Source organism: Choloepus didactylus, chromosome 7 (assembly GCF_015220235.1).
Source record: "Choloepus didactylus isolate mChoDid1 chromosome 7, mChoDid1.pri, whole genome shotgun sequence".
NCBI lineage: Eukaryota > Metazoa > Chordata > Mammalia > Pilosa > Megalonychidae > Choloepus > Choloepus didactylus.
Genome location: NC_051313.1, coordinates 77,391,440 through 77,418,981, shown reverse-complemented (window position 1 = coordinate 77,418,981; position 27,542 = coordinate 77,391,440). Strand labels below are relative to the sequence as shown.

The 27,542-nt window shown below is 33.2% G+C and overlaps 1 protein-coding gene across 1 annotated transcript in view; it reads left to right on the top strand.

The window, feature by feature from the left end:
• MYO6 (myosin VI) overlaps positions 1-27,542 on the top strand; it is a 183,563-nt gene that overhangs the window by 149,300 nt on the left and 6,721 nt on the right. Inside the window, exons 19-33 of the mRNA XM_037842731.1 lie at positions 3,156-3,194; positions 4,400-4,493; positions 8,213-8,343; positions 8,439-8,516; positions 10,378-10,507; positions 12,292-12,382; positions 13,167-13,317; positions 14,667-14,875; positions 16,045-16,123; positions 17,048-17,208; positions 19,197-19,223; positions 19,623-19,652; positions 22,364-22,402; positions 25,138-25,241; positions 26,204-26,335. Coding sequence (XP_037698659.1) covers positions 3,156-3,194; positions 4,400-4,493; positions 8,213-8,343; positions 8,439-8,516; positions 10,378-10,507; positions 12,292-12,382; positions 13,167-13,317; positions 14,667-14,875; positions 16,045-16,123; positions 17,048-17,208; positions 19,197-19,223; positions 19,623-19,652; positions 22,364-22,402; positions 25,138-25,241; positions 26,204-26,335 — 1,495 coding nt within the window. The remainder of the gene's footprint in view (positions 1-3,155; positions 3,195-4,399; positions 4,494-8,212; positions 8,344-8,438; positions 8,517-10,377; positions 10,508-12,291; positions 12,383-13,166; positions 13,318-14,666; positions 14,876-16,044; positions 16,124-17,047; positions 17,209-19,196; positions 19,224-19,622; positions 19,653-22,363; positions 22,403-25,137; positions 25,242-26,203; positions 26,336-27,542) is intronic.

Genomic DNA, 27,542 nt, shown 5'->3' with positions numbered 1-27,542 from the left:
GATATTGTTTTATACTCTAAAATGGATAATGTTGATCACCATCAGAAATTCCATGAATCAGGTTTAAAACCAGACTCTGAAATGTTGATATTTGAATGTAAAATATCATAAGGTAGGCCTAATAAATTGAACATACAGAAATACTTGTAATTTTCTGAATATGTTCTCTCCTGGTGCTTAACATATCTGATTGCTTCTCCTAATGTTCTTGCTTCTGCTTACTGTCCAGTTGACCTTCAAACCTTATCTTTTCCACGTGTTCTCTGTTTCCTTCCTCATTCAGCAGTTTTGTTTTAGCTGGAGTAGTCCAGCTCGAGATGGCTAGAAAGGAGTAGTTGAGTTGAGAGAGGAAAAGCAGGCACAGCCAGGGGCTTCAGGTAAATGATCACCTTCATGGACTCTTATTTATAGAGTGGGGCTGCTATGTTAACACAAGCCCATCTCAAGTTAATGATTCGGTTTGTAATTCTTTTTGGGCGTGTTTTCTCTCACAGTGGCATTGTGGGTGTGCATATTATGGTAAAATTTGATTAAAACGTTTAATAACTCTGTTAAAGACAAGTTCTTGGATGTGGCAAACCCTTTAAATATCTTACTTAACATTAAGGAGCATTTGTCTTATTAATAATTTAAAATCCTTTAGGTCACGATTTTAATGAACAAAGAACTATAATTAATAAACAAAGAAGTAGAATTAATTTCTCTCTAATACGTTTCCACAAGTGTTGTTGGATTTATAAAAGAATTCTGCATATGCCTTTCATTATCTGTACTTTAGATATCTTGAAAATTATGTAATTAGGAATAATATTTAGATATCAGAATACTATGATACTAACTGACAGTTAATCCCTTCTGGATTGAAATGGGCTCTGTATGTCCAACTTGATAAACTCATGTTAGAAAAGCTGTTTTATTTAAGCCTAAACATAAATATGGGAGAAAGTGTAAAATAATTTTGAATAAAGAGACTATTGTTCTAAGTTATATTCATTAATTATGAGACCTCAATTCTCTTGATGAGCAATACTTTTAATTGTATTTGAATATTCTTGGATTTCCAAATAAACATTTCTTAACAGATTGGTTTAAAAATAGTACAATCAGCCTATATGAAATAAATATCACTCATTATTTTCCTATTGTGATATTATGTTAATAATACTGATAATATACTTGAAATTTTAGACAGTATAAATAAAAAAAAACATTCTTCTTCTATGGATTAAATTATTCTTTTATGTTGAGCCTTGAAATGCCTTATAATTGCTCATACATAACAAGATGATTTTTTGTATTTCAAACTGTTGAAGCTACAACTGACATTATTAATAATAAAATATTTCATGTTTTCATCTGAGCTACTTTGAAATGAAATATTAACAATGATTCTTAATTTTAAAGAATTAGTCCTAATTTTAATATGTAATATTCATTAAATTAAATTCGAGATATATAAGGCAATAAAACAAAACAAAACAGGCTACCTTTAGTGGTAATACCTCAGTTATCCAACATCACTGGGGACCAAAAGTTTTCCTCAGAAGTGACTTTTTCAGGTTATTTAAACAACCCTTTTGCTGCCAGTATTTTAGGAAAAGTAATAATTTGGATAGAAATCTCATTATTCTGTCTTTATAAACTTGAATATTTGTATACTTTAATAATAAAAATAAAATATGAATGAAGCATGCATTGCATAAGGCTGTTCACCTTGTACCTTGTAGTCCCCGACTGATGTTCTCTGATAATTGACTTTCTTCCCTCTCCTCTAAGCTGCTATTAGTTTGTTTTTGTTGTTCTACTCTCCTGGCTTATTTTATCTCTCTCTCTTTTCTTTTTCCAGTCACTGTGCTTAGTCTATGGATTAAGGAGCATAGACTTAGTGACTGTTGTTTTCTTTCCAAATCAGCAGCTCTTCTTATTTTTCAGTTGTGTGGTGGTTCAGATTGATTAAGGTTGTCAGAAATCTGTCAACCACATAAGTGCGGTATGGCTATTTGTTTTAATCTAATGACAAATTCACTCCATTTTCATAATTTAACTCTGCCCTATGGTATGTAGATTGTACTGTAGTATCACAGATAAGAGTGAACTTTGATGTCAGGCTTGTTTTGGAATCCTGGCTTTGCCATTACTAGCTCCATGATCTAGGGCAAATTATTCATCTTTCTGGACCTCACTGTTTTCATCCGTAAAATCAAGCTAATAATGTATCCTTAATTAGGATTGTTGTACAGATTAAACATAATGCCCATGATAAACTTTGAACAGTATCTGATTCATAGAAAGCATTCAGTAAGGTACATTTATTATTATTAATATTATTAGTAATATCTATTATTATAGCTATGATGGATCCAATGTTAATTTAAAAATTAACATCAATTTTTCTTTTGTAAGTATAACAATAAGCTTCTCACTATAAAATCCAGATATAAGGATTTTACATAATTAATTTATTTTGCAGAGTAGTAAAGCAAATAAATGACTTTAATGTATGGAGCCAGAGTAAATTATAATCTGATAGTTAATATTAAAAACAGGAAAGTATAGTAGTAACTTGTAGTGTTCAAATTTTTGTATGAGAAAACTAACTGAAATGCGAAATGTTTTCCTATTGTTTTAAAATAATAAACAGTATTTCTGTAGCTAGTAAGGACAATTTTGTTTATGCTAAGTGTGATATAAAGCAATCTTAATATATTTCATTTGTATATATGTTAAAGATGTTCATTTGTTCATTCTTAATGGCATGTGACACAAACTACACCTAGTTTGCCACATAGTCAGGTATTCTAATATCAGTTTCAAATATCAAATGCACTCCCTGCATTTTCATTTAGTCCTTCATTTCCTATATACTTTTCCCCCTCATTCACCCTACCTGCAAGTGTGATTCTATGTTTTTCAGTATTGCTAATTTTCAATCTTTTAATTATATAAGCTCTGTGTAAGTATAGTAGGCAATTGTCCTTGGTATTACATTAGCTATTTTGCATGGTGCTGTCTGTTAAAGAATTTGTATACCATGGGAAAACTGTAATGTGTTATAGGTGAATGTTGTTGCATGTTTTTTGGAGAGCTGATACTTACTGATGTAAATGTGTGCTTTTGCTTATTGAAATAATAAACTGATTTCTTTTCCTGGACAGACACAGTTAAATTTGCTTCTGGATAAACTTCGAAGTACTGTGAGTACACTTAAAAAGAAAAAACAGGGATTTTTTGTTTTTTTATTTTAATGATGCTTTTGAATTATTAGTAGTAATAAATCTGGTGTAATTAGATATGCAATTTAAGCCAAATTGCTTTCATTAAAAAACTCAAGTTTTAGAAAGTTTATCATTTTGGTTAAATTTGTCCTGAAGAGATGTCAAGTATATATATGTGAAGTCAAATTGTTTTATAAATACATAGAAGTCTTCTGATGTTATTAAATCAAGATTGTCCAGCAGTTTCAGGAAGGTGAAAATCATTAGTAATTACGGAGACGGAAAATGTACTTTTAGGATTAAAAATTAGCATGTAATTCATATTGATTTTATTATTTCAGGAAGTAACATAACTTTGATGACTTTTAAGCTGGCTCTGATGAGATTTCTAAAACTTGTCCTAAAACTATTTGCAATTGTTGAAATAATGGTACAGCTTTGCAAGATGACTACTTTGAAGAGAAACATTTAGATGACTAGTATATTAGCTTCAGTCCTCAACAGTTTCATTTTGTACATAATCAGTATTCTCTCTGCCCCATTCAACAGAATCTGGTTGATTCTGAATTAATGCCTTTATGCTTTTAAAAGTATTGTTTAACAAACAACACTTTAAAATGTGTGGTGCTATAGCTTAGGGACCTGCTGTATTTTTTGTAGTAGAATGATTAAAAAGGTTTTGTTTTTTTTTTTTTTAAGAAACACATTGATCTAAGTTTAAGTGACACAGTTTTAAGTTTTATTTGCTTCTGTTGTCATGGGACAATTTTCTTGTCATAGAAATATAGCATATATGCTATATATAGAATAAAATACTTAATAATAAAATACTTGAATGTAGAATTCACATATGTCAACCTGTGCAATGTTTGTTTAAATATGTTTTATAGTAGAAAGACTTTTCTTTTTACAATAACAGTTTTTGACATTCAGATCTTAAAAACAGTGTTTTTCTAATATTAATATATAATTATTAGTATATATTATTAGTATCTGATATTATTAGTATGTATGTTGGTATGTAATTCGATCCAAGCTTTAAATTATAAAAACATGCTAATAAAGTTTTAAGCTTTTTAGTTGTTATTTTGAAAGTTTCATATGTTAATGACAATATGTTCTGAAAGTCTTTGGTATTCATACAAATAGAAAAGTAAGAGTGTTACATGTTTTTTCTCTTCTAGGGAGCAAGCTTCATTCGTTGTATCAAACCTAATTTAAAGATGACAAACCACCACTTTGAAGGTGCTCAAATTTTGTCTCAACTTCAATGTTCAGGTATTTCCATATATTTACAATTTTTCTCAGTAGTCTTAGTTCACATACAATTTGATGGGTCCGTTATTTTCATGTAATTCACAATTATCTTGATTATTTTAAGTGTAATAAGATTTTTATCTTAATATATCCTTTATAAGAAAAACATGGCTGGCAAGTTTTGAAAGCAATATTGGCCTTTGGTTTTTGGTGAAATAAATCTATTGAAATCACCGAAGTAAAATTTACAAAACTCTAAACTGCAAACCTGGATCTCCCCCAAGTGGGCTGACTTCCTGTGGCCTTCTTAGTGCAGCAGCAGTTTGCTACTGATATCCCACATAATGTGAGTCAGGAGGTAGGTTTGGTGTCCTTGCATCCTACTCAACCTCCTGTAAAAATAAATGAAAAGAACAGAATGCCCTTGTGGTGTTCTGGGGCTGGCTGCCAGCCGTTCTTGGTCCTTAGCGAGTCACATGGTGTGGTACATAGCAGCATCTCCTGGTCTCCCCCTCTCTTCCGGGCTCCACTGATGTTCAGCTGCTTGGTTCCTGTGGCTTTTTTTCTCTGTCTGAATATCACTCTGCATATAACGGACTCCAGTAATAGGATTAAGACACATCCTGATTGGGGTGGGGCACACATTTTTAATTGAAGTAGCCTCATCAAAAGGTCCTACTAACAATGGGTTCACACCCATAGGAATGGGTTAAATTTAAGAACATGTTTTCTGGGATATATACCACCATAACAAGGATGTCTGCTTTTCCACTGTGTTTAATATTATACCAGAAATTCTAGCCAGAGCAGTCAAGCAAGAAAAAGAAATAAAAGGCACCAAAAAAGAAGAAAATACCTAAGAATAAATTTAACCCAGGGAGGTAAAAGGCTTGAACACTGAAAACTACAAAGCATTTTTGCAGAAAGAAATTTAAAAATACTCAAATTAATGGAAAAACATCCCAAGTTCATTGATTTGAAGACTTATATTGTTAACATGTCAACACTACTCAAAGCATTCTACAGATTCGGTGCAATCCCAGTCAAAATTCCAACAGCCTTCATTGCAGAAATGGACAAGTCAATTTTCAAATTCTTATGGAATTGCAAGGGGTCCTGAAGAGCCAAAACGATCTTGAAAAAGAACAAAGTTGGAGGACCCACACTTCTTGATTTCAAAACTTACTACAATGCTGCAGTAATCAAAAGAGTGTGGTACTGCCATAAAGGCAGACATGGACCAATGAAACAACAGGGTACAGATATAAAACCATACATCTATGTCCAGCTGATTTTTTTTTTTTTTTATTGTGATGGAATGAATGCATTTTGCATATAGAAAGAACATGTCTTTTTTGGGTGTAGAGGATAGAGTGTGGTGGTATAAAGCTGTATGTACCCAGAAAAACCTGTTCTTAAATTTAATCCATTCCTGTGGGTGTCAATCCATTGTAAGTAGGACCTTTTGATGAGGTTACTTCAATTAAGAAGGCATGTCTCACTTCAGTCAAGATGAGTCTTAATTCTATTACTGGGGTCCTTGATAAGCAGAGTGAAATTAAAACAGAGAACAAACTCCACAGGAAGCAAATAGCCGAGTATCAGTGGAACCTGGAAAAGAAAGGAGAGACCAGAAGATGCTGCCATGTGCCTTGCCCTGTGACAAACTAAGAACCAAGAGTCACCAGCAGCCAGCCCCCAAACACCACAGTCTTCGGAAAGAAAGCATCGCCTTGTTGGGACGTCTTTATTTGGACTTTTTCCTAGCCTGAAACGATGAGAGAATAAATTCCCATTGTTCAAGCTGAACCATTGCATTGGTATTTGCTTGAGCAGCCAAGGAAACTAAAACATTTGTCTCGTTCCTATTTTTTTGAATTAAAACATCATATTCTGTCATATGTTTGTAATGTTGTGTAGTTAAATGATCCTCTATTCACTGATTTAAGTTATTTTTCATTTTTTTTTCTGTTGTAAACAATGATCCTGTGAACATGTCTGTACACATCTTTGCCCACAAATGTGACAAATTGTAGAATAGATTCATTGAAGTTGAAAGTACTGAGTCAAAGAAATAAATATTTAAATGGTCATCCAAAAGGGTTGCACCAGTTTATTCTCCCAACAAGAATGTTTGAGTGTATTTTCCTATACCAGCATCAGCTGAGTACTATTGATGTTTTATAGCTTTGCCAGTCAGATGTGTTAAAACACAGTCTGATTACCTAGAAAGACCATCTTTCCTATACACTTATTTTAAAATAAAATTTCACTCATTTAAAAAATATTTCATAATTTCATGTTTTAAATTTAAAATTTTGACCAGCAAGACTTTATTTTGATATAAGGAGCGAGGTAAGTATTCAATGTTATTTTTGTTTTCCAGTTAGTTAGCCATCATCATCATATTTTTATTGAATAATCTTATTTTCTCCATTGGTTTGAATATTCCCAGGGACTGAAAGCCAGGTTGTTTTGTAAACAGAAGTCCTGCATTGATATCATTATGTAACGTTTGAGCCTTTTCCTGCCTACATTATACTTTTCCTGACGTGAAAAGCTGATATTGACTCAAGGCTAAAATTAAGCATTTCTTAGAGTTATGCTGAAAACAGACTTCATCCCAGTAGAATTCAGTTTCTTTGAAATGTTAGTGAAGGGAATTGTATAGTAAAATAGTGAGTTTTTCTTTTCCTTTTGCTTTAAGTACTAGTTAGAACTTGGGAATGTGTTTTTGACTACTTGGAGATGCCACAAGGAATCTTGTTTTAAAAGTAGCCTCAGGACTTCAAAAGTAGCCAATGTAGGACTTTGCCTTATATACTATGATTGTGATAAAGTTTTCTGTTCTGGTTTGCTAATGCTGCCCTTTTCGCAAAACACTAGAAATGGATTGACTTTTATAAAGGGACTTTTATTTGGATACAAAGTTACAGTCTGAAGGCCATGAAAATCTCCAAATTTAGGCACCAACATGAGTGTATCTTCACTGAAGGAAGGCCATTGGCATCCGGAAAACCTTTGTTAGCTGGGATGGCACGTGGCTGGTGTCTGCTTGCTCCCAGGTTGTGTTTCAAAATGGTGTTCTCCAAAGTGTTGCTCTTGGGACGTTTTGTCCTCTTTTAACTGTAGCTGCTCTTCGAAGTGTCAGCTTCCAGTGGCCGTCTTCCAAATATCACTCTCAGTTGGTCTCAGGTCCTTCTGTCTGTGAATTCCTTTATTCAACTCCAGTGATCCAATTAACACCCACCCGGAGTGGGCAGGGTAATCCCTCCATGGAAATTGTCCAATCAAATGTTTTACTCACAGTTGATTGAGTCACAGCTCCATGGAGACACTCAATCAAAGGATTCCAATCTAATCAACACTAACATGTCTGCCCCACAAGATTGCATTAAAGAACATGGCATTTTGGGGGACGTGATACATCCAAACCGGAAAAGTTTCTAATAGAAAAAAAACATGCAAACTGTACTTGAGTTTTCTAGAGACCAGGTTGCCACTAAAGAATGGTTAATCAAGCTGGTTCTAGATGAAATTCAACCAAAATAGTTTTAGGTGGTGGATAAGTTAGGATATACCAAGTGGAAATATATTTCCCCTATAATATTTCATTGCTGATAATTCCTATGAATTGCCCCTTTGTAAATAATAATTTTTAAAATGTTTGATCAGTCACAAGTTATTTTTGGACTTTTGTACAGTAATTAGCAGTGATTTGTGTTTGTTTATGACTCTAGGAATGGTGTCTGTTCTGGACTTGATGCAGGGTGGTTTTCCATCACGAGCTTCATTTCATGAACTCTATAACATGTATAAAAAGTATATGCCAGATAAACTTGCAAGATTGGATCCTAGGCTGTTTTGTAAGGTACAAATGCCACCCATATTGGAATTTCCTATCTATAATTATCTCTCTTATTAATTACTAGTTGGCATCTAACTTGTTAATTTTTTATTTTACAGGCTCTTTTTAAAGCTTTGGGCTTAAATGAAATTGACTACAAGTTTGGGTTAACAAAAGTATTTTTTAGACCTGGCAAGGTAAATATCGTTTTATTTTAGACTTTAACATCATAATTGTGGGTAGTTGGGAGTCAGTAAATATTTTTAGGATTTAGTGATTTGTATTATGGTCAGAAACTAACAGCATGTGTGTGTGCACACACACAGTTTCCTTACTTTGGAGAAGTTTATAATGTGTCACTCTATACAATTTTTACAATTTTATTCAATTTTATAATTATTGAAATTGGAGCATTGTTTGAATTTTTACTTAAATAAGGGTTAACCAGAAAATAGTTTTATACATGTTAAAAGCTTTTCTTAAACATTAATTCAGTTTTCCCTGATTCCAGATTTCACAGTACTTTAGAGTACTTTAGAGTAAAAACAAGCTTTACTAGAGTACAGTAGATGTATAAGGTGTAGGAAATTAGATTGGTATTGATACTGACTTCTGTCCAACCCTAGAATGAATAAATGTATAAATACTTTTGTATGACACCTATTTTTTAGGCTAACCTGTAGTCCTATAGCTTTAGAATTTATAGATTCTTGTACTAAGTTACAAGAATGAGTTATAGCGTACTTCATAACTGAACACATACAGTAAGGAAAAACTGAAATGCTATTCATAATGTTAGTATCTTTTTTCACCTTTCCTAACTTTTTAATATGGATTGAATAATTGTATCCTCATAATTTTTAAATACAATTGTTACTATATATATACACACACTATAGTTGTTACTATATATATACACACTACAGTTGTTACTATATATATATATATATATATATGTATATATACAGTATATGAATTTAAATAGCCAACTGTTTTTGTTGATTTAACAAAATCATTAATAAATACCTCTAGGGCTTTGTAGGCTAAATTAGTTATAATAAATCTTATTTCACATTTTTGGGCATAAAATGAAATGTGTGCATGTGTTCCTAATGCACATACTTCCCTGTGAATATTTTTATTACAGAGGGCCCTTATTCTTACAAAAGAAAAAAACTGAGACAAAGAATATACAAATGTCCATAGTAAATTTAGCTATAACTCATTCATGTATATCTTAAACTCAACATTTCTCTTATTTTATAATATAAATGATTCTTTAAGAATTAATAGCCTGATAGAGGAAGCAGTTAGTTTTGTATGCCTGCAGAAAAACCAATCAGAAGGATCTATTGAAAGCCTCAAGCAAAGATCCAAAGACCTTTAATCTCATTATGTTACCTTTCATTTAATTTTCACCATATAGAAGCCATTGTATGGATAAATAGTGTATGATATCCTTAATATTAGTGAGAAATTTGGTAAAGGATAGAAATTATTATTGCATTTGATGTTAAATGGTGAAAATAATGCATTTTATTCATTGATAACATAATAGCTGTCTTGTGTTGTCTGTCTCTTAGTAGCAATTTCTTCTCTTTCTGACCAAAATGAAGACGGGGTGTGAGAGAGAGACAATAGTTTTGATGATACCTGATATATAGCTGACCTTCACTTAGCAGGAGCTATATAGGGACATTTGAGAATGTGGGCAAGCCAAATTCAAAGATATATCACCTATTTTCATTCTTTCCTCATTAAAACCTTTTTGCTAGCTATCTGTAATTAGCTCATTTATTATTTTTCCTGACGATCTTTTTTATAGTTTCTGCTAGTTAGGAATAAATAGCTGCCCTCTTCCCTCCCAAAAAAAGATCCTGAAGGAAAAGAAGAGGCAGCAAAATGTAGCTAAGTGTGTTTGGATATACTATATGATGTTTTGTCATGCAACCATTTCCAGAAAGTTAGATTTTGGATTCATGTTCCATTTATTCTGTATCTGAGTATGTGTAAACACATTTATCTTTTGATATTGATATTAAATTTTTTACTTCCTAGTTTGCAGAATTTGATCAGATTATGAAGTCTGACCCTGACCACTTAGCAGAGTTGGTTAAAAGAGTCAATCATTGGCTTATCTGCAGTCGCTGGAAGAAAGTTCAATGGTGCTCCCTCTCAGTCATCAAACGTAGGTGTTTTCTTTCGTACCAGGAGCTGTCGTTATTTGGAAATGAGTTCATTTGTGGAGTGTTGTTATAAAACTGTCTTGGTGGTGAATGCCTTACAAGAGTGACTGTGTTTCTTGTTCCTGCTGTGACCCTACTTACTCAGGCACCACCTCATGTGTAGAAGGTAGAAAATTAGTATCTGGAAACTTTTTTTTTAGTATTTAATACTTATTTTCTTTATCTTAATGGGCTATGGCAGCATTAATTTCTTCATGTCTCAAACAAAACAGAATACACTACCTTGATTCTTTTCTCTCTTTTTTCCTCCCCTTTTCTCTCCAACCCTATCCTCAAGACTTTCCTCTTTCTACCTGTGTGGCATTGCCATTAATATACAAGGCATTCAGTGCCCAAAATGTCATGGTTGTATGCAATTGTCTCTCCCACTGCATCCCTGAAATCTTGTCCGTCACCAAATCCTGTGGAATCCTCCTCTGAATATTGTACTCTTTCATCTTTATTGCCAGCATCCTGGAGGAGCCCTTCATCCCCGCTTGCATCATAGTCTCAGTATACCTCCCAAACTGGTTTCCCTGGCTATGGCTTATCTTCCCAGACTGTTATCTCTCAAAACTAAAAACCTTTCATGTCTCTCCTTGTGTAGAGAGCAAAGTCTAGATTTTTAGAATGTCTTTCAAGACATTGCAAAATGGGGTTTCAACTGACCTTTTTTTCCTCATCTCCTGCCACTCCCTTTTCAGAGGCTCTTCTCTGACTCACTGGACAGAGTTGCTTTGGGTGTGTTTCTGTTAGGTCGTGGTCATGGCAATTACTTGTGTCTGACCCAAAACAAGGGTGAGGGGCAAAATGCTTATGGGGTACCTGAGAGTCCACAGCAAACTTACAATTGTCAGGAGCTAGGTGGGAATCAGTGACTTGGTTAAATTTATAATTGTCCCCTCTATTCACCACAGCACCCAGGACAGGGCTAGGCACATAAAAAGGATTCAGTAACTAGTTCCTTATTAATACAAAAATAAAATTCTTTGACCTAATGAAAAGGAGCCATGCAGGCAAAGATTATTATTGAAGTCTTTTGCTAGGCAATTGTGAATTTTGAAGAAAAGAAAATTGTAATAATAGATCAAGGAAGCTGTTTTTTTCCCCATCATTTTCCATGTAAAATATAAACATAGCAAAACTGTAGTTCAGTGCTTTCAGCTTTGTTTAATACTTACAGCTTTGTACATTGTATTATAATGGAAAGCACAATATATTAAAATTGCCTGTTCTATACTATCCATTTGTGGACTGTGTTGGGCAGTGGTGCTAAGTTAGTAATCATGCAGGGATCTTTGTATGGTGTTAATAGGGAAGCTCTCAACTTCCAGGTAATGGAAGTTAAATAGATCATTTTACTATATTCTCAGAGGCCTCACTTAATATGTTCATTATGAATCTTCAAGAGGAGGTATAGTAAGCTTAGGCTTTTCTTAGACTTATTGACAGGTGAATCCTTTTTTTTTAAGATGAGTGTAGTAACATTTCATGGAACAATGGTGCCAAGACAGTTTGGGAAACAGTAGTGTGATGTAATAAGGAAAGGATGCATTTAAAATGATTTTTGATAAATGTAAAGAATTAAAGAAATGTTAAATTTCTTGATTTTAATGTCTGGTATAATATGTTCATCAAAATTTTTGTTTCTTGAATATTGCTTTGTGGAAGTGGGTGCTTTTTGAAAATATTGTATGTCTAATTTATACTGCCTAATTTCCTGTCATTTTATTTTACTTATACATAGTAAAAAACAAAATAGCATACCGAGCTGAAGCCTGCATTAAAATGCAAAAGACCATTCGAATGTGGCTTTGCAAAAGGAGACACAAACCTCGGTAAGATAATAGTGCCTGAAGAACACTACAAACCTAACTAATATAATGGCAACACAGTCATGATGAAGAGCAGTTTGGATACTCAGGAGGTTTTTCCTTTTCTCATGCCCTTTGTAAAAATATATTAGCCTTTTCTTTGTAATATTTATTTGTAATTAGTCTGTTCATTACTTGCCTCATTCTACAAAAGGATTTGAAATGGTTACAAAAAAGTAAATGCTGTAGAAGTTGAAATAAGTGACTGAAAGAAGCTTTTATTTTGATTATTTTAGTGACTTGAGTTTCTCAATAATGTCAAATTGTCATTGTTAAAAACTGAAATCTTATTGCTGAAATACTGAAACTTACAGTCATTGTCTAATTTTTGACCATATTTCTCAAGATTATCTTAGGAATTATTTTGTCTTATTATAAATTTAGTCTTTATTTCCTATTTGAGTCTTTCAGTATTTAGTTTGGATACTTTTTTATGATGGAGATCTGAATAACTATTGGTAATTAAAACCTTTTCAAAGAAGGTTAGATAACTCAAGTTATTCTATAATTTGAATTCTTAGTTTTTTTCAGTCTAAATATAGGAGGCTTAAATCCCATCAACAATCATTAGTATCATTTACACTCCTATTTTATTACTTCTTTTTTCCCTCAACGAAGGATCTGAAAAAGAAAATATTAAATATTGAAAACAGAAGTGAAATTTTAGCACTGTTTGACACTTTATTGAAAAATCTACCTATAGCATTGAATGACAAAATTAAACCCTGATAAAGTATTGTCTTTACAGCATTGATGGCTTGGTTAAGGTGGGCACACTGAAAAAACGACTTGATAAATTTAATGAAGTAGTAAATGCTTTGAAAGATGGAAAGCCAGAGGTGAATAAACAGGTCAAGAATCTTGAAATTTCTATTGATGCTTTGATGGCCAAGATTAAGGTATGTAATTTTAACCAAATGACATTGCCTGTAATTTCTGTATTATTTGGTGCCTTGTTATTGGTACTGAGACTATATAGAAAAATGTTATATTTTAAAGATACTAACTGTTGACAGATGTTGAGTCTGGATGATGACAAATAAATGCTCATCATAATATTCTTTCTGTATTTGAAAATTTCTTAGTAAAAAGAAAGAGAAGACAATTTGTAATGTGATTTCATTTGTTGCTAGGAAAGGTTTTCTTTTCCTGAAATAGGAGGTAACATACTATACTCTGTTGGTAAACTTTTGCATAATCATGATTGTGAAAGCATTAAGCAAATTATTTTATTTCATGATTTTTATTTTCAGAAACTAATTTGTAAATTACACAAAAAAATTTAATGTTGAAAATTTGAAGAAAACCAACCAAAAAAGCTTAATCCCCCCATGCTAACATATTCAATAATTATACTGTTGTATATTCATTCCTCTTCCAGTTTTATTTTATATGCATACATTATTTTAGTTTTGTTTCTCTAATATTATGTTATATGCCTTGTCCATGAAATTACATCATCTTCATATAGGCTAAAGCGTAATTTAACTTAACTGCTGTGAAAGTAGCAATTAGTCTCCTCCACCCAATTTTGTAGGGAAAAACAGGGCCTCTTTTTTTTGGTTTTGATTTTCATTTATTTGACTACTAGTGAGATTGAACATTTTTCCTTTAGGCTTATTTGCTCATCTGTTTATTCATATTTTTTCCTCAGTTATATTTTAGGATAGTACTGTTTTACTCATCTAGTTTCATAAGCTTTTTGTATAATAAAGATGTTAACCCTTGGTTGCTGGCTCTTTTTCTTTGCAATTATGTGGGATATAATCAATACCCTAAAGTTAGCCTTTATCATTTTTTTTTCTGCAAATATTTTATGTAGACAATGATAAAAATTTGGAGGTAGAATGGAGAAAGAAGACCAGGAAGAGAATGAAAATGCTATAGGTGAACTTACCTGATTTTACAACTCTGTTGAGGGCCTCTCTGTTTATGTGATATGGTCACAAATTAAAATCAACCAGTCATATTTTTTGAAGGTCAACTTAGAAAAATCCTTCAACAATTTTGGATATATTTAGTAATTTCTTAAATAATCCTTTGGTGCTTTCTGAATATTGTCAGTAAAATGTAGTATACTCTGGCTTAATTAGCTAATCATTCCTAAAAAAAAAAAAACCCAAAAACAAAAAAAAATTACGTTACCTTATCTTTAGATATTTGATTACTTGATTGATAGAAAATTGAGTCAAATATTATGGTGCAGAGATAATTTTTTAAGTATATTTTTATCATTTTGTTTTTTAAGTCCACTATGATGTCAAGAGAACAAATACAGAAAGAATATGATGCACTAGTTAAAAGCTCAGAGGAACTCCTCAGTGCACTACAGAAAAAGAAACAGCAGGAGGAAGAAGCAGAAAGACTGAGACGTATTCAAGAAGAAATGGAAAAAGAAAGAAAAAGACGTGAAGAAGATGAACAACGTCGAAGAAAGGAAGAGGAGGAAAGGCGGATGTAAGGCTTTTATATTATCATTACTTGAACTAAAAATTAACAATAGAATATTTGATATTGACTGGTTAATGAATAGTCTTATTTTTAAAACTGAAGTTCTTATTTAAAAAAACTAATTTTACAATGTTTGAAAGTTGAGAAAATAAACTCATTTTTAATAATAAAGAATAAAATGATTTTAACTATAATCTAAATTTTGGTTAGACCTTGTTCCAGTTTGCTAATGCTGCTGTTATGCAAAATGCCAGAAATAGATTGGCTTTTATAAAGGGGGTTTATTTGGTTCTACAGTTACAGTCTTAAGGCCATAGAGTGTCTAAGGTGAGGCATCAACAATAGAGTACCTTCACTGGATGATGGCCAATGGTGTCCAGAAAACCTGTTAGCTGGGAAGGCATGTGGCTGGCATCTGCTCTGAAGTTCTGGTTTCAAATGGTTTTTTCCCAGGATGTCCCTCTCTAGGCTGTAGCACCTCCTTCTGTCTGTGAATGCTTTTATAGGATGCCAGTGATTCATAAGACCCACGCTGAATGGGTGCAGTAACACCTCCATGGAAATTATCCAATCAAAGCTCTCACCCTCAGTTGATTGAGTCACATCTCCATGGAAACACTGAATTAAAGGATTCCAACCTAATCAACACTAATACATCTGCCTCCACAAGACTGCATCAAAGAACATGGCATTTTGGGGGACATAATACATCCAAACTGGCATAGACTCTTACACCTGAGGATTTCTTAAATTCTTTTTAAAGTTATGGCTTGCATACTATTTTATAAACCTGCAGTTTTCTTCTTTTCTGCAGTTTTAAAACTGATAACTTTTTGGAAGGCTAACACAAAATGGTTGACAAAAGAAATATTAGTTGTTTAGCTGGGGAAGGGAGTATGGGAAGCATAAGTAATTAGGATCTCAGTGCTAGGCTTTGTAATCCGGCTAATCTAGAGATGTTAAAAGTTGTAGAATATAATGTATTTGGTTTATTTTCAGAACAGTTACTATTAGTAAAATTCCATTTTATTTTATTCAAAATAAGTTGATAATGTATATGGCCAAGAGGTTAATTTGAGTTTCATTCTGTAACCTTCGTTTATTAATTGTTAAATTAACTTCTGAAGGATTCCGTATTTTCTATAAACTTTTGAAAGAGTTTTCTATTTTTTTAGGAAACTTGAGATGGAAGCAAAGAGAAAACAAGAGGAAGAAGAGAGAAAGAAAAGGGAAGATGATGAAAAACGCATTCAGGTATGTACTTACTAGACAGTTGGACTGAATTTCTATCAAAATTATATCCACAAAGTTATAAAACAAAAGAAGTGAAAACAAGATCTTGATTTGCTGGATAGAAATCACTGGCTTATCCCAGAAACCAAAGGCAGTTTCTGAAGTGGTTGGGAAGGGACTTTGGAGCTAGGGAATCCAAATCCTGGCTCTGTCGCTAACAGAAATTGTGACATTGCCCAAGTCACGATATGTAACTCTCTAGTCTGTGGGGTTCTCTTTGTAAAATGGGGATACATAATACTGTGGTAGTAAACAAGTTACCATGTTAAAGCATTTAGAACAGCACCTACCTAGGTCAGTAAATTTTAGTGTTGCTGTTGTCATACTTAGGGGAAAGTCAGATGAAAATTTACTCAAAACAGAATTGTGGTTTAAAATACTGTTTAAAAACTTTATAGACATTGGTATTGATAGGTTAGTATTAAGATACTCTCTCCACACATTTTTTTAAAAAGTCTCTGGTACCTGACAATAATTGATCATGTACTTGAGTTTCTGTTTGTCTTGGCTTTCGTAATATGTCCTAAGCATGACCAGTACTTTGAGTGTCTTACGTCTGCTGTCTTGGTGAGGGTGTTAATGTGATACTTAGGAAACTCATGTGCTATTTGAGATACCCACATTACAGGGATAAAATGATGGAGCTGTGTTCTCTCTACCTTGTCTTGGATTGGGCAAAGAGAGGAAAGATAGGGATGTATTTGAAGCACTAGCCATAATGTAGAAGAGAATAGAGACCGAAGAGATTTGTGGTTAATCAACGTATATTCCTCAGCAGAGGAACAGCTGTGTGAACAGTTACACTTTCCTCTTTAAGTGATAATTGGGAAGAACAAGGAAACCAGTGGTGATCCCTGGGTGACCTTGGTCTTCTGTCCCCGGCAGGCTGAAGTGGAGGCGCAGCTGGCCCGGCAGCGGGAGGAGGAATCCCAGCAGCAGGCGGTGCTGGAGCAGGAGCGCAGGGACCGCGAGCTGGCCCTGCGGATCGCCCAGAGCGAGGCCGAGCTCATCAGCGACGAGGCCCAGGCCGACCTCGCGCTGCGCAGGTACTGGGACCGCTGGTGGGGCGCAGCACCCTTCGCTTCTCTTTCTTCACCTCCCCCCTTCTCCTTTCCATGTGAAAGAGAAATTGGAGAAATCAAGCTCCTTAGGTCCTGATGGATTTTCAGTCTGGTTTTTTTTTGACTTTTTGTATCCATTTTCATGCCCAAATGAATGAAACAATTGATTTTCCCTCAAATAGTTAAAACAGTGAAAAATAAAATTGTGGCATTTCAGTTGAAGAGTACTTTTTTCAGAAAACATTTCAACTCCACATTGGCATAGAAATTAGTGAATATGTTATAATGCAGTTTAACATTTTCGAGGTTGGGATTTATTATTTTCTTAATGCAAAGTGGTTTTTTTTTGTTTGTTTGTTTTTGTTTTTAAAATCATATAGCCTACCACTTGGAATGAGGAGAAATTAATCCCCCAATGTCTCAGAATAAATAGGTTTCCCTTTCCAAGAAGGAATGTTATTCACATTGAAATAGTTTTGCATCTAAGGTTTTAGAGTTCTGTCTAAATTCTGTGTTTTAGTAGAGTATGAAGGACTGTGGAAGATCTTTAATTAAAAGTAGCAGGAAGATTTTAATGTAACTTGATTTATTTTTAAAAACTTAGAATATAGAAACTTTAGTTACTTCAGTTATTTACTTGTAAAAGCAAAGCAAAACTAGATTATGAGGTTCTTTTATATATATATTTATATATAAATATATATATTTAAAGCACAACCACTAGATGGAGCTGTTTCTGCGTGAAAGGAGAAAATGGGTTCAAGTTACAAGGCAGTGGTTAGATTTTATTTTACTGAAAACAGAGATAGGAACGGATAAGGGTATTGTAAGTTGCTTTCACACTTTTTTGGTGAGTTCTGGGGTTTGAATTGTATGTGAAAATGTAAATTATAAATACATTGACTGGGCCTATACAAACACAAGACATTACAATAACGATTAAGCTCTTGGGTTGAAGCCCAATATTTGGGCCCTTTTAACATTTCATTATAATTAAAATATATCACTCAGCTGTGGCTTGTGTAACTGCACACTCAAATCAACTGCTATTCCATTCCTCCCACTTGTGTTATGTGGGAATGGCAGAGCGCCTTCTTATAAACTGACTAACAGTGAGGCCAGCTCTTAAATTAACCAAGCTTTTACAGCTGCCTTCTCTGATGTGATCTTTGAGGAAGTTGACAGGGTTGACAGAGACTGGCTTTATTATGGCTGAAGTTAATTTCCAGGAGGCTCTTTGGTGGAGTAATAATTGGTACTCATGGACAAGCTTTATGCTTAAAAATTTGAAATGTTAAGCTATATGCGGTGTCATTCCATATAACAGGTATAGGATTCCAGCTCATATGCAGATTCAGAACGGTACATCTTCAGAACGGTGTACTTCTTTAAGATTGGGTGGTCTCTAAGAAAGTGTGGACCATTTAGGATCTTTAATGTAAATGGCAAGTTACCTCTGATTTAAGCTAAGCCAAATTAACTAGGTAGTGGGCCCACTACTAAACAATTGGAAGCATGTAAGCCACTATGACTTTTAAAGGTTAGTGTTACATCTGCTGCGGGACAGTCCTAGGGATGGTGTTCCCCTCCTCTGGAATGTCTGTTTACATCCTTTCTGTCAGCTCTCTTCCACCAAGCTTTCCCACACTCTCCTGAGTTCCTTCCCTTTTGAACCTCGTGATTATTTAATATTCTGCACAACAAACTTTAGCACTTCACTATGGATAATGTTCTATACGTGTTTTCCATGTTTGATAGTTTTATCTTACTTGGGCTATCTATAGCTAAACATTTCTAAATGTTTTGTTTACCTTTGTTAGCACCAAATTCTTTTTCTAAATATTTATGAAAACTTTCTAAGTAAACCTTTTCTTAATATATATCTCAAAAAATGTTCTTTGGTTCTATGATACATTAAAATATGCAATTATGTGGATTTTGCAGCAATAAACAATTTTAAGTTACTTTTGCAGCTTGAATTCCCATCCGGTAACTTCTAAGTAAGAATTGTTTTCCACAAATGTAATATGTTGTAAAATATAATCTCATATCAGTTATACATATGATTTGATGCAAATTGATGACTTCAGATTACCTGAAATTACTGAGTGATTTCCAGATTCTATTAAAAAAACTCACACTATATTAATTTTCTAATCAGATGTAATGTTTGCTCTTTAATTTTAATTGAATTGAATGTCTCTAATTTGTTCTTTTCTAATCATTTCTAATGAACACTTTAAAATAGATTAAAAATCTGAATGACCTCATTCTTAGCTTAAGTAAAGATAATGGAGTTAAGCTAATAAGTGAAATAATTAAAACACAAATTTGCACATTCCAGATTTTCACAATTCAGAGTTGATTATGGTATTAACTAAAATATATTCTTTTCACAGAAATGATGGAGCAAGACCCAAAATGACACCGTATGTCATTTTCCTTTTTAAAAACTTCATTTATTCATGTGACTTTTTTTTAATAGGTTGTGGATACTTTTTAGGGGAATTAGTTTCCTTATTGAAGTAAATTTAAAATTTTCTTTTATTAGATAAAATGAATGAGATAATTCATTATTTTTCCATTTTTTCTTGGCCAGGAAAAATGTGTAATGCTCCTGTTTAGTATTCAATCACAGTTGTTTGTGATTTGGTTTCATTCTTTATGTTTTCTAACTTTGTTTGCACTTAAACACCAATTATGCTTTTTTGTATTTTTTATTACCCTTTACATTATTTCTTTATAGAAGTATATGTGGGATATATTAAGAATAAACAAAAATATTTCAAGTATTTGAATAACACCACACAGCTTAATTTTCAATACATAGTAGTTCATCCTATTATATCTAAAATGCATCGTAATTTGAAGTTATATATGTAATAGTAATTTTGGTGCTAATGTATCTTTTCATTATGAAAATTTCCCCACAGAGACAGAATCCATAAAACATTGGAATATATATAAAATCTGATTTTTAACAGGTTTGAAGACCCCAAATATAACCTTAATAGTGACGGTTCTCAGCTCTGTCAGACCCCCAATGCCAATAAAAAATGTTTTGTGAATGATATGACCTAGAAATATCCCCCAAGTAATAAAGGAGAAATAAAAGACAGCCATTTATAATAAAATAATATTTATGTTAATATGAAATGCTTTGGCACAACTGTAGGAGAAGACATGATTGAGTAATCAGACGCTCTTATGCATAGAATCACCATGAATGCAACCACTACAAATGTAAACTGATACAGGAATGTTGTTTAGTTGTTAAAATGCCACGACATTGTAAACAATCCTTTGTAAAATTCTGAACAAAGCAGAATATAATCTCTTGTCAATTACACAAGAGTTGTATTCCTAGAAAAATTCGGTGAATATTAAAACCATGCAAAAATATGTTTACATGTAAACACATATATGCATGTGCCTATTTTATCTTCTGTGTCTTGTGAAAGCCACTTTGGAGATGGGGACACTTCTTCCTTGTTGAGGACTTTTAATATCCCTGATCCCACCTCAACAAATGCCAGCAGGGCATGCCCACAGCATTGTCACTACCAAAATACCACCATAAATTTTGAAAGTGTCTCCAAGGGGGCACTGTTGGCCCCCATAGAACAACTGCTTTATAGTCACCATTTGAACTTGAATTAAATAAGCCCCTCAATCAATATCTAAGGTAAAATTGTGGGCATTTTCATATAGAATGGCAAAATCAGAAGGAAAAAACACCTGGAGGCAGGAACCTTTTCTATGCAATTTGCTGTAGTGTCTAGTGCAGTAACATAAGGCAGGGTCAAGTGGGCTATTGAGTTAGAGATTGCCATCCAGTATAGTGTCTGGGAATACAGAGAACTCTAGAATGATCAACAGTAGAGGGCCCTGGGAAATGAAATGGAGAAAGCTTTAGGGAAAAGACGATAAAAACAGAAATGCCCTTGGGTACTGAGACAGAAACCTTGAAGTGGGGTGATAATAGAGTTAAAACATTTAGCAAAATCATGCTAAGTCTGGAGGTAAGGAAATTCTTAGAAACGATTAAAGAGAGGTTGATAAAAATATTGATCAAAAAATTATTTTTATTAGATTATATTTTTGTATTTTACTTTGTTTTTGTTGTTCATCATTAGTTTTGAAAGATTACCTTTTCTCTGACTGCCTGCTTGCTTGGTAGACCTTGTCAGTAGCTACTATCAGCCAATGTTCATTACAAGGAGATTGGAGTAGAGGACTCTCCCTCTGCTTTACAGACAGGGTGCCTGCTGGTGGGATCCACCCAGGAAACTGTGATATGCCTTGAAGCAGACATGCCCATCTTCTTTCCTTATGATTTTTACTGATTCGGATTTTTTTTTGTTTACCATAGTCTGATGAATAGTGAATGAGAACTGATTAATTATGAAGGAGGAGCGCAAAGGGCAAGAAAATAATGAAATTAATGAAATATTGATGACATGATGAAACTTCTGTTTCACATAATTAAACAACTATTGAGAAAAGTTATACTTTCCTGGCTAATAAAAGGAAAATAAGTTTTTGCCTTTGGAAGTGTTTGTGCTTGGAAGATCAGAATGCTTCAGATCTTTAATGTAACAAGTACTTTGTGGTCTTTTTTTAAAGCATTCTCTGGCTTAGAATTTTACAGCTTTGAATACATCAGACTCTTATTTAAACTCTGGCACTGTAAAATACATCAGCTTGGTTGATTACTTTTATGCCTTGTCTAATTAATATTTACTAAGCAACTTCAGTTTAAAAAAATCCTTGTGCAGAATCTACATACTACCAGGTTTCCTGTATGCATTTAGAATATGCTATTTATATTCTATACATAAAAATACCACAGAAGCATGGTTCTCATGAGATTTTATCCAATAGTTCCTTACTGCTAAAATGGAAACATGTTCAAATAACTTTTAACTGGATTTTAACAGAAATTTTGCTATATTTTATGGTCAGATTTGTTGAAAAGTATATCATACACTTCTACAGAGTAAATTAGTTGTGAGTAGTTAATAAATCAATAATCCTATTGAAAATATTTCAAAATTTTAAGTGTGTGTTTAGCTCTTTTAAGTAATTTATATGGTTTTTTAATATATATAACCATGATGTATTGTCATTTTTCTTATAGGGAACAAATGGCCAAAGAAATGTCAGAATTTCTGAATAGGTTAGTGCAGTGTAATTTGGGGAATAAATGGGCCTCTCAGAATCATATGTTTAAGTTACTTTTGATTATTTGGACCAGAACCTGTTATATGAATAGCCTACTCTTTCTGTGTAAATTTTCTTTGGAAGAAATGTCACTTCTTCCTCACCCCACCTGAACAAAGAAAGCAGTGTCAAGCTGTGTTCCACTGAATCAGCACTTCTCATCAGAGATGCCATTGACATTTTGGATAGACCAGTTCCCCGATGGTCTCAAGGGGAACTCAAGGACCCTTCCCCTCCTTGTGACAAATGAGAATGTTGAAACTTCCCCTGGGGGTGGTACCCTCTCCCCCACCCCTACTTGGGAACCACTGCCTAGTTGAAGGAGAAGTGGAGGAAGGGTAGAGGAAGGATCTGGCTCCTGAGGAATTCTACACCATAGCACATGGTTTGAAAAACGCTGGTGTGAAAATTGAGCCACCAAAGAATATAATTTCACAGTAGAATCTGTCCATTACCTTTATAAGTGGGTATGAATCAGAAACATTTTAATTGTCAATTTAAAGTTACAAAGTTAATTAAAAGTGCTGAATTAAAAGTCAATTTTGCTACTCCCTTACTTTATCATTTACATAATTACTTTTGTAATTAGTCTAAGTAATCAGTACATTGCACCTTTTACTATTTTAATAACTCCAGAGATGGAATTAAAAAGCATTCAAATGCATTTCATTCATGTACTTCATAGAATGTATAGTATTCTTTTTAGCAGGTATGTTTTTGTTTGAGACCATATATATGAAAAGTTAGTGATACCAAAGCCATATTTTAAGCAATAATTTGAATTTAGTGTTTCTATTATTTAAAATATCAAGACATACCTTATGTATATTCTGACAATCTATATAACTGTACATTAGGTAATTTCACTTTCTCATTCAAAAGGAAACAAACAAAAGCACATAATTTTTAGCTGCTCTTAGGTTCCTGGAAGTGCTAGAAAAAAAGAGAATTTTCTGTTAGTTTACTGAATGGTGGTTTAGGGATGCAGAAAAGAATATGCGAATAAATGTTAAAAGCATATTTATTATTATGACCGGCTCTTTTTGAGCAAAGCAATTGAGAAAAAAAAGCTACATGGAAAATTGCCAAACAGCTTATGAAAAGTATAGATTGTAGAGTAAACCTAAGATTTTAACCGTAAAAATGGAGGAGGGAATAATGGTCACACATCATTCTTTAACCAGTCTTATGTGTGACTAATAATCACCATTGAGTATATGGGGTGAAGTATGCTATTTTTTTTAATACTCTAAAATGAAAGCATAAATAGTCCTTTCAAAAAGGCAAAAGCTCCTTATTTATTTAATTGTTAGGCTTAATATTAAAGGGATGCTTTTTTTTTAACTTCAGGAAGAAGGTTATACATTTTCAAATATTTTTCAATAACAGTTTCATTAAATATTTGTCTTGACTGTCAGGATTGCTGTTTCATTTCAAAATGTAGAATGATGGAATACATATGTATAAATGAGCTTATATTCTATATTATACCTTGGCCATCCTTTTTTTAAGAGAAAATATTTGCCACCAAGTAGGTGGTACAGGAGAATTTTCTTGTGTGATTACTGAGAAGTAGTATTTTAGTTCTTTAATATTTAGTTCTTTTAGTATTTGTGTCCCCACCTTTTCATGTCTTGAAATGTGATATGTTTAAACTCTTCCTTGTTACATTGAGCTGAAAAATCTACCTGTAGCTTATTCTTGAGTATCTGCTATGTGCAAGTGTAATCTTTTGCCAAAAAATAGCATTAGATATTACCAAAAAGAAATTGTTTCCATATTTGCTGAACAATGAATTTAAATTATATTTATAAAAACAAGTCTTAATCACTGCATAACACTTTTATGAAATAGTTGAATTTATTCCACTCTGTAGCATGCTTCAGATTTGTCTTTCATATTTCCCCACATACCTGCTACACTGAACGGGCCACACTTGTGCCCTTTCCTGCTGCATGACCTTGGACCTCTCCTGGTAATTTATTGTCACCGTATCATTACTCACTAAATGTTAGGGCATGGTTTCCTCTGCTTTTAGAACCTTTCTAAGTGTTCTCTAACAATGAAGCTTAGAGTCACAGGAGTTTCGTGTTTGTAGGCGCTCTTTTAGCCTATCTTTGATGACTCCAATGTGCTGGGTCACAGTTTGGCTGCTCACCTGTGGACTGTGTCAATGTCCAGATGCCCAGGGAGATTCTGAGCCAGTAGTATGGGTGGGCTTGACCATCTGTAGTTTTCAGTGGGCTCTGCAGGTGGTTGTGCTGTGCAGCCCATTGGCTCATAAACCATTAAAGTGCTTCTAATGATCTTTCAAGCATGTTGTGAATTTCTTTTTTGATTTTGAGAACTGTATCTAAAAGTATTTTTTAACCTCAGATATTCACATATGCATCAATAAGAATGTTTAAACTGAAGTCTGGAGGAAGTCCATTGTACTAGCATATTGGAATAAAAAAATTCTCATTTAAAACCTCAATATGGCTGTTAAATGACATGCTGGAAAATTTTAATTTTGACCTGACTATTTTTTGGTATGCTATTCTTGAATCTCATCTGTCAAAGATACAAATGATTGTATGTTTTTCCAGTAATTGTTTCTAGTTCTCAAATGTATGCTCACTTTCTTGCCTCTGTAGGCAGTGTTTCATTTGTGTTTTTATTTTAAATATGCAAAATATGTAATAATTGCAGAGGTCCTGCTGTACAAGCCACCAAGGCAGCTGCTGGTACAAAGAAACATGATCTTAGTAAATGGAAATATGCAGAACTACGTGACACCATCAATACTTCTTGTGGTAAGTGTATGGAGAGGATTAAAAATGGAAAGACTTCATAGATGATGGGCAATAAAGTAAATACCTACATTCGGAAGGTTTTTCTTATTTTGTAGTATAAGTTAGCTTAAGCCAGTCTCTTGAAATGAAAACCTAGTTTATTCACAAAGCTAAAAGAAAGACATGCTTATTAAATTAGATGGTTTTTGCCTGTCTCTTGCCTAGGTCAAGAGAGGAAGAGCAAAAAAAAAAAGCAAAAAAATTATGGTTGGGGGTTTGGGATATCAATAACTGGTCCTTCTAATGTTATTCATAAGAGTTAACTGCCTATCTTTCTCATATTTCTGGTCCATGAGTGCCAGGTAACAAATGGCAATAGCAGGCCTTTCTTTCTGAAGCTATTTTTCCTCTGGCAGAACAATTAGAGTAAAATATTATTCTGTACCCGAAGGATCGCACATAGTTCTTTTCTTGTTTAAATGACAGTGTTTGAATTCAGGACACTACTACTAGGAACTGAGGTATCATAGTTGTACAGAATTCCTTACTATATTCTTACCTCCTGAGTGTATCTATTTAATTACAAATGAAAAAAAATGTGTTGCATGTAGATCTAGCTTGTATTTGAGCAGAGTGACTTTTTATTCTGTTGCCAATGCCTTGTGGCCTTGGACACGTCACTTAATCTCCCTGATTCAATTTCCTCAGCTGTGAAGGACCTATTTAGTCCAAGGTACTTGTGTGGAACAAATTATATAAGAAAGTAATAATGTATAAGAAAATTATATTTATAAAAGATACTAATATCACAAAATGCTTATCTTTATCAACAATTATCTTACCTTTGATTTTGTAGTAGTAATTTGAAAGTGAAAATGCCTATGACACAGAATTATTATGTCAGATGATTAAATTACATTGTTGACTAATTTTTTTTGTGGGTGGGGGGTGGGGGGTGATGCTTTTTTCTATGTAATTGATAGACATTGAGCTCCTGGCAGCTTGCAGAGAAGAATTTCATAGGAGACTAAAAGTATATCATGCTTGGAAATCCAAGAACAAGAAGAGAAATACGGAAACAGAGCAACGTGCTCCCAAGTCTGTTACTGACTATGGTAAAAACAAATCTGTACTTTTGAATGTTCCAAAGTATATATATATAAATGTATATAACTTAGTAAGATGTTTGGGTAAAATATCCAGAATAAATTCTCTTTTACTGTAGAACTGTGATTCACTGAACCCTAGCACAATCATGTTAACTTATCTTTCGTAAACTTCTTTCTTTTGAATATGTTCCTAAAATCATACATTTAGAAATACTGAATTTACTTGTTAAAGTAACTTGTAGACATAAAGATTTTCTTGTCTATACGGGGGGTTGTGCATTAGTTTTATAATAAGTATCTTTATCATAAATACATATACACACATAAAGATTACATGTGAAAATGTAAAGATTATTAATCTTTTAGTTTACATATGAAATCAGTTTTACTTATGAAAATGAGTATTTTTATATTTTCCAAAACAGGTCTTGTTTTAAAATTTTTCCTTATTTTCTTAAAAATGAAGCTCTGTTTTCAAAGGTATTTCCCTATAATTCCCAAATATTGTTATCTTTTAATTGGTAGGCATAAATACCTTCCTCCTCTTCCCAGAATAAGATTATATACTGGAAGAAGAAAGGAATAGGTTCATGTGCTCCCCATTAAAATTTTAATTCCTTTGTTTAAAAAAAGAATGTTGCAAACAGTATTTAACGATACTGTGAAAATATGAGAGTGAGAAATTCCACCTTAGTTCAGACCAGAAGTTGGATTTTTTGTTGGGACCCTAAAAGTGGATTTTGTTACTTTGCAATGCGAAAAGCAAAGTGGTACACCATAAAATTGGAAAATAGAGCGGGATAGATATAATCTAGTAGAAGCATGCACTAGTTTTAATATTAACTGAAAATAGCTTGATACGTTAAGTTGTAATTTCAGTCTTTAAAGTATAATTGGAATTTCATTTATTCAACTTGCCACTTTTAAACTCGCACAATTTATTAACTTACTTCTGGCTAATGTCAAAGTCACAGCAGATTTAATGCCTTCTTTTTCTCAAGGGGTGTGTTCCTAACATTTGACAGTTTGCTTTGGCAGGTCATGACCCAGTTGATTTAGAAAACGAACTCTAAGTTATTTTTTTGCTTCCCTCACCACCTTCTAAGTAAATAAAAGCAAACTTACATAAAATAAATAGTGGAATTTTAGTGTTTCTTAGTTGTTGAAAGAGTAAATTGAGTGAGGGAAACATTGTTATTAAGAGAGAGATTAA